Source organism: Heteronotia binoei, chromosome 15 (genome assembly GCF_032191835.1).
Source record: "Heteronotia binoei isolate CCM8104 ecotype False Entrance Well chromosome 15, APGP_CSIRO_Hbin_v1, whole genome shotgun sequence".
NCBI classification, from domain to species: domain Eukaryota; kingdom Metazoa; phylum Chordata; class Lepidosauria; order Squamata; family Gekkonidae; genus Heteronotia; species Heteronotia binoei.
Genome location: NC_083237.1, coordinates 40995837 through 41004318, shown reverse-complemented (window position 1 = coordinate 41004318; position 8482 = coordinate 40995837). Strand labels below are relative to the sequence as shown.

The 8482-nt window shown below is 44.9% G+C and overlaps 1 protein-coding gene across 1 annotated transcript; it reads left to right on the top strand.

Moving 5' to 3' along the window:
- The first annotated feature begins 6568 nt into the window (after positions 1-6568).
- Positions 6569-7425, top strand: LOC132583556 (olfactory receptor 2F1-like). Its single transcript, XM_060255181.1, is given in 2 exon segments — positions 6569-6911; positions 6914-7425. Coding segments are annotated over 2 exon segments (840 nt in total). The 5' UTR covers positions 6569-6583.
- Positions 7426-8482: the final 1057 nt, after the last annotated feature.

Genomic DNA, 8482 nt, shown 5'->3' with positions numbered 1-8482 from the left:
GTCAGTTTAATTTTGACATCCACGCCATTTAAGAGCAGTTTTTCTTGGAAAAACAGGTTGCTGTGAAGCTGACCCAGCAAATCTATTTTTCTGCTTCCAGCCGCTAGAGCTGCTCTTTTAATAAACCCGTCGTTGTCCCCATCTAGGGCAGTTGATTCATGTTCACCAGCTGTGTCTTTGTAAAACAGGCCTGCAGAGAACTGAGTGTTCAGAGTATCATTGCTGTAATTCAGCACAGCTTCTATAAACCCTCTGTACGGATATGCGTTACGTGACTGTGAGATGAGCCTGTCTCCCAGAGTCACATCCAGCTGGCTAAAGATGGACGCTATAGGGTAATTCACCAGACTTACCCTTGCATTTCTGTCAAGGTCTGTCCCATCTTCTTTCACGATTTTGCAGCACAGGTAAAGCAGGGTATTATTTAAATCCATATAATCATCTCCATTTCCAGCGATGAAAAAGTCAAGTGGTGCTGATTCTGACAAAGCAGCCAGGGGAGGAACTTCAATATATAGACATCTCTCGATGCTGGTTTGCGTAGGGGCTATTTGGAATAGGTCCAGTTCAGATTTGGCGCATTCTTCTGACCCGCTGTGAATAAAAGCCATTGCTGCTTAAAATATGTCTCGGGGGCTCGGGAGACGTCTTCCTGCCCTTCTCTTGGCCTTCTGCTTCTGAGGGGCCTTGCGCTTCACAGCTTTTCTTTTAAAGGGGCGTGGGGGGCCAATTAGCTGCGCCCGCGATGCCTTTCTTTTAGCTCCGCGCTGTCTTTTAAGGTACATGAGGCCTGAGCCCTCTTGTGGCATAGAGGGACTCATTTTATTTAGAACAGCGCCAGAAACGTGACCTACTACGTCTTTGGCTATATTTCTGGCGGCGGTTCTCACATGGGGCTTCACGAGTTCAAACCCCCTTCTCAAAAGAAGGACAGCTTTTCTGAAAAGGCTCCGAAAAATTCCACCTACCCCCGCCCCATACATCACTGGGGCACCATGGTACCCAGGAAGAGCATAGCCAGCCTGGTTCTTGTAGTAATTCCTATAGAGGTCAGGATCCCCATAGCTTTTTAAGATGACCATCTTTGTGTGCTTAACAGACCAGGCTTTTCCGCGGACGATAGTGAAGCTTCACGATCACCTTACCAAACTGGAATGGCATGTTCTTGTTCTGGTCCGTCTTTATTTCAATAGTGATGGTGTCTATGTGGTGCTTATTCAAAGGAATATAGTGTGGCTTGTCATAGATATTATTGATACAGTCGCCAGTCTCCCCTTGCACAGTGATACAACGCAGTAATGGAACGTATGCATCACCCACAATTTGGTGATCCACAATGTCTGTGTAAATGTACAAAGTGCTGAACCCCCCTGTGATGTCTGCTGTAAAGTTTAAATTTTTGATTGCCTTATCTGGGGGTGCCCCTAAAAGGTGAGCCAATTCTTTAGAAGCTGAAAAGGTATAAGTAGACGGTGCTCTTAGGCTGATCTTCCTAAACAGCGGGTCATAGTCCATGCTCAGTTCAGGGGGGAAAAATGTGTCTTTATGGTGTTGTTCAGTTTCACCACCAGGTCAGGAATGCTTTTATAATAGCCGCTACTGAATCTGTATTTCCACTGTTTCTCCTTGGTAGTGATTACAATGGTGGAATCTTCAGTGAGTGTCTTCCAGCTGTGAGGATACTGTATTTCCACAAGCCCGACCTCCCAGGCCCCTGGAAGGTCCAGTGACCGTGCTAGATGCGTGGTGAAGGCCGCTGTAGTGTTCTGTGGAAAAACACTTGCGCAAGCGTTGCTAGGGAGCACGATAAAAAAGCTGCCGTCCGCCATTTTTTTTCTTTCTATATAGGATCACAGAGTTGAGAAGCAGGAACCCAGCTGTTAAATTTATCAGGCCACCCTAGCCACTTCACTAGATGGTGTTTTCTCTTACCCCTGCCTTTGGAGGCTAAGATTTTCTCAATTCGATACACTCTGTCTGCTTTACTCTTAACTTTTTGTAGCTCTTTAGGATAGAATGAGCCTAAGATGGGGTCTCCGGCATAATCTTTGAGCAAATACACAGGCCTCTTGCCTCTACAGATGACCTGTTCTACTATAAATAGTTCATCTGTGAAGCTCCGTTCATATCCTTTTGCAAAAACCCCTTTGCTTTTAGACACACGCACATGATCTCCTTTTCTAATGAAAGGCCTCTCCTTTAAATTTGCCCCAACGCCGTCTCCATAAAGCGTTTTCCACACTGTCTGAGCGTTGGCGTGGCTTACATCTGCAGGACGGACTCCGATTGTCCTGTGAAAGCTGTGGTTGTAACTTTTAATAAGCAGCGGCAGCACGTCAATATATCTGAAGGTGTTGTTGGCAGTAAAATACCTCCACATTTTTGTTTTTAATGTTCGATTGAAGCGCTCAACAATAGCTGCTTTGACTTCATTATGGGTGTAAAAGTGATGAACTCCGTGCTGCTTTAACACACTGCTTACAGCCTGGTTTAGAAACTCTTTACCTGCATCAGTCTGAAGCTTGGCAGGTATTCTACCTTGTTTGAAAATTTCCTTAAGGGCTTTTGTCACCCTCACCCCTGTCTTGTCTTTTAAGGCCAAAGCCCAGGCATATTTAGACAATATGTCAACAACTGTTAAAATGTACTTGTAGCCATCATTATTTTTGGAAAATTTCTGCATATCAACTAAATCCACCTGCCACTGGGCATCGAGACCAGAAACCATGATCTTGTTTCTCTTAAAGCGGACACGGGCTTGCTTATGCAATGTGTAAGCATCTTGCTCTGAAAGCCAGTCAGTAACATAGTTTTGAGTGAGCGCTTTACACTGCTTTTTGGCTGCCTGGAAGAGAGGCCTCACCCCGCCAAAGCTCCCTGCTTCTCCAGGCGTATAATACACGTGTCTTAAGGTCTCCTCTTCATCAGCTGCCCCCATCATCACCCCACTTAACTCAGAAATGATCACACAAGGTTATAAAACAAATGCATTTATTGTATCAGAACTACATCTTCCGCTTATTATTAATTTTATTCTTCTTTTTTTTCTTGTCGCGCTGGGTAACTTTTGTACAAAAACACGACACACTCGATAGATTCACGTCAACAGGGTTACCGATGTGAAGATTACTGAAAGCCTGGATAAAATTCTCATCAAGCTGTCAAAATAAAATAAAAAGAACAGCTCAGTTAAAAAACCCCATCACCCGCCTTCATTATACCCCCATTCACAAACACTGCTTTACCTGATTACCTGTGAGTTTGACACCACATTCTCTTGTTCAGTGGGTTCATCTAAAGCCTCTTCAATTTCTGGAGTTTCATCATCTTCTTTAAAGTGCTCAGCAGGGTCCCGGTAAATACACCACAGAGGGTTGGGGATTCCCAAGTCCATCTCATCTTCAGGGTGGCTAGAAAGTGCTGTCCACGCATCATGCTGGCTTCCCCATGCAGGCATCATCGTGTTTTCTGTTCTGCCATTTACCTCTGGAGTTGCGGAGTGCTCGGGCATCTCTGCAGCCTCATTGGAGACCCGGTAAGAACAGCGCATAGGTACAAAACCGCCAAAGTACATAGTAGATGCAGAAGGGATGTCAAATACCAGCTGCCTGCCGGGAGCACCAATGTTGTTGAAGCTAGGCCTCCCCAATGGCGGTGGTGTGGTGAATACATCGGACCTGGCCGGGGTTTCCATGTTCTCAGCAAGAGCCTGCGCACGTGTGTTCAAGAGCAAATGGCTTCTTTCCTAAAATAACCTGGTGAGGGTGGGCTGGGTGGGGGTTGGCCCCATTTGCTATTGGCCAGGGGTGACTGGGCGTGTTGTTAGAGGGGTCACACGACCCTACTCAGGCCTTCTCAGTGGCGGGCCCCAATTTCCGGGGTGGGGTGCCACAGGCGGAAGTTCAATGACGCTGCAGTGGGTGGCGCTGGGGGAGGGGGCAGGGGAGGGGGCTACACATGTGGTTTCCGGCCTGCTCAATTAATATGCAGGGTTGCTAGGTCACGGCGGGGTGGGCGTAGACGCTGATTGGCCTGGCCACGCCACGTGGTGTGCGTCAGTAAGGTCATTTCCTGGAGGAGGCGCTTAAATAATTAAATATGCGGGGTTGGTAGGTTGCGGTTGAGTGGACGTAGACGCTGATTGGCCTGGCCACGTCACGTGGTGGGGGCATGACCTGGGTGACGTCATTGGGGTCATGACCCTGATGACACAGTTTCCGGTGATGTCAGTGGAAGTGACGTTGCTGGCCACGCCCCCTTCATTAAAAATTCAAGGGTTGACAGAGCTTCCGGTGACGTCACCGGAAGTGATGTAGTTGGCCACGCCCCCTTCATTAGAAATGCATGGGTTGCCAGAGCTTCCGGTGACGTCACCGGCCACACCCCCATCATTAAATATGCATGGACTGGCCATATACTACTAACATGGCTTCTCTTATGTTTTTATGTTTTGATTTAGGTTTGCTTTAAGTTGTCATCCTTAAAGCTCAGATCTGTAACTTAGTAGAAATTTGAAACTTTATCTAGTCTTAACTACTACACCACACTGGAGGAGATTTCTTTGTCCATTAAAAACTAGATGTTGCCCTATAAGACCTTCGTTTTAGTCATCCTGAAGACTCTTCAGCATCGTTTGAAGGTGCCATTGTGTTACATTTTCAGAAATTCTGTGATCTCCTGCATGGTTAGGGGAGAGTTCTGTAATGTTGCATGACACCTGTTTGCACTTTTCTGAGGCTTTGAAAGGGCAACAGAGGAGAAGAGAAGTGATTGACTTTATACCCAGCCCTTTACTACCTGGCTTACAATCTTTTTTCCCTTCCCCTCCCCACATCAGACACCTTGTGAGATAGGTGGAGCTGAGAGAGCTATAACAGAAACTGCTTTTGAGAGGAACAGCTCTGAAAGAACTTGTGACTGACTCAGGGTCACATCAACAGGTGCATGTGAAGGAATAGGAAATCAAACCTGGTTCTCCCAGATAAGAGTCCACACACTTAACCGCCACACCAAACTGGCTCTCAACAGGGGCCACTTTTAAAAGCTTTCCTCTTCAGGGTTCAGCATTCCACATATGCCAAACAAACCACTTGCTACTTCTTTCAGACACTATCATGATCATCTATATGCATTTTGTAATTTTATGGAATTGCCATATTTGAGGCTCAATTCTGCCTTTCTAGTTTGACTTATTTGATTTCTTCTCATCGATATGTTTTCCTGAACGTCCTAATTTCCATAGAATCATTCTGCTAAAAAAAGTAACACCATTAAGTATTGTTTTGAAGGACCTAAATAATATAGTCCCATGTGCTGCAACTGCAAATATGATCTCATTAATTAATATTCACAACAGATCATGAAAGACATATATCCCATGAGGGACACACACATCTCACGGGTTAAAAACCCTGGAAAACGTATACAAATAGCAAAAGAGAACAGTGAAGACATTAGATGTAGCAGAATATGGAATCTACATCTTTCCTATGGAAGGCTGAAAAGGTAATGCTGGAAGCTAATACTTTACTGCAACCTATAGAAGCTGGGTTCAAGTAGCCGGCTCAAGGTTGACTCAGCCTTTTCTGGTCTACATATTGATTAACTTGAGGGCTTAATGTATTTAAATTATGTGAATGTTGTTGTATGTATGTGCACATAGCAATTAAATTGCACATAGCAATTGCACATAGCAATTAAATTATGTGAATGTTGTTGTATGTATGTGCACATAGCAATGAGCTAAGCCTTAAATTGAATTTAAAGAAAGGTAAGGATGAGGAGACTGGACCTCAGGTTGCCAGGTCCCTCCTGGCAACTGGTGAGGGGTGGCAGGTAGGGCTGCCAGATCCAGGCTGCAGGGACTTCAGTGGGCTGCAATCCCATAGAGTTCACCCACCCAAGTATCCATTTTCTACAGGGGAACTGTTCTCTATAGTTTGGAGATGAGCTATAATTCCAGGTCCCATATGGAGGCTGGCATCCCTAACTAGACCACTGGCAGCAAACACAGCATTAGACCACTCTTCAACATGACCTTAATGGGGGCTTCTAAGTTTTCCAGACCCATTTCTGCAATTCTGATTTTATTACATCACTCATTGGAAGCTACATCTTATTGATTGTATTGTCTTAACACTCTGCCTTGAATCTCAGTGAGAAAAGTGGACTATCAATAACGTAAATAAAATAAACATCTGGCTGATGACTAAGTGTAATGTTCAGTATGAGCTAAAGAATTCAGAGAGTGTAACTATGTCATGTTCACAAATGGATACTTATCAGGGTTGTACAATCACCCACTGTTGCAGCTCACAGCCTCCTTGTCTGCCTCTGGAAAGTGCCAAACAGTGGTGAAAAAAGACAATAATATTCAAATGTCACCTCTGTACTGTTCCATAGTTTCTAGAAGGGAAGAAAGGGAGCATCAAAAAACAAGCTGCACCTCATTTTCCAATTCTGATTTCTCTCCCTCAGCTCAGTTCTTACCAAGATGATCGGACAAGACAATCAGACAAGTATCATAGAATTCATGCTTTTGGGATTCTCCAGAGAGCAAGGTGTCAATGTGTTCCTCTTTGCTATGGTCCTCTGTATGTACCTCATCACCCTGGCAGGGAACACTCTCATTATTGTAGCCATCTACATTGATCCACGGCTCAACACACCCATGTACTTCTTCCTGTGCAATCTGTCCATCTTGGACATTGGCTACACAACTAGTGTGGTGCCACAGTTGCTGGCCCATTTCCTGACTAATAACAAAAGCATATCTTTCAACCGGTGCATGGCACAGCTTTATTTTGCTTTATTCTTAGGTAGTGTTGAATACATTCTGTTAGCATTCATGGCTTATGACAGATATGTGGCTGTCTGCCATCCTTTGCGCTACAGGATAATCATGAGTAGGAATGTGTGGCTTCCTGGATCTCTGGCTTTATCAATGCTGTGGTGCATACTACCTTCACCATGCGCCTTCATTTCTGCAACTACAACATCATCAACCATTTTCTTTGTGAACTCCTTGCTGTTATCAATCTGGCTTGTTCAGACACTTTTGTTAATGAGATTGGACTTACTGTGTCATGGGTCCTTGTCCTGTTAATCCCTTGTACTTTTATAATGCTCTCCTATGTGTATATCATCAGTGCCATCTTGCACATCCACTCCGCAGAAGGCCGGCACAAAGCCTTCTCCACATGCACCTCTCACCTGACTGTGGTCACCCTCTGCTATGGCACAGTGATGCTTGCTTACATAACTCCTAAAAATGAGACTTCCCCCCACCGGGACAAGATCCTGTCTTTCTTATATGCAGTAGTCACACCCATGCTCAACCCTCTCATATACAGTTTAAGAAACAAGGATGTAAAAACAGCCCTAACAAAAGTAATACAAAGGAAAAATATTATTTTGAAAAGGTGAATTTGTTGGGATTTGTCAACCCACTAATTCAATTAATAGCTCTTACAGTGCAATCTGAAGCAGAGTCAGACCCTTCTAAATCACTGAACTCATTCTTATACATATGGAGCAGAAATCCATCAGTGGCTATTAGCCACAAGGTATAGATGGAACTCTCTGGGGCAAGTGTTGCTCTGTATTCTTGGTGCTTGGGGGGGGCAACAGTGGGAGGTCTTCTAGTGTCCTGGCCCCACTGGTGGACCTCTTGATGGCACCTGTTTGTTTGGGTTTTTTGTTTGCCACTTTGTGATAGAGTGTTGGACTGGATGGGACATTGGCCTGATCCAACATGACATTGTTATGTTCTTATGGGTATAACTGTCATTAGGAATGAACTAGGAGACTTCCGGTTTTGGTGACGCATGGCTAGAAGTGGCTCGGACCGGTGTGTCCAGAGCTGCTTCTAAATCAGATTGTAGAGGGGTCGCCCCCGAAGGATGACTCGACTCTGGGGCCCAAGAAGGGTCCCAGAAGGCAGGGGCCTTGAGCGGTAGAATGGGGGTGTCAGCGGATGCAGCTGCTTTCTGATCCCGCTTGCTCTTGCCTCATCGCTCTGATTGCCATTTTTAAATGGCAAGAGGGTCAGACACCGGCTTCTTTCTTTTTCTTTCTGCACTCTACATTTTGGACCTTAAAATCTTCCAATACTAAGATAAGCGGCATCGATCTTCTTACTATTGTAAGTGTTCTTTTCCTATACTATTGATGTGAATGGCAATATCTCTGACAAGCAGGAAAAAGGAGAACCAGGACTGAAGCAGATTGCAAGTGGGGCAAAAGACTGAGAAGGGGGGGGGGGACTCTCCTTCATTCTTTTTCAAGGCTTGTAAAAGTTTCTGCCTAACCTGGTAATATTGATAACACCTGCATGAGGAGACCACACCAATCTTTAGTTATATAAGAGACTTGATGGCTGAATTTAACTGATCTGCTTTAAACCCCCTTTAGGGGAGAAAAATATTTTGGATTTTGGGAAAGATGCTTGCTTGCAAGTTTATATGGATGTGAAAGACAGCTG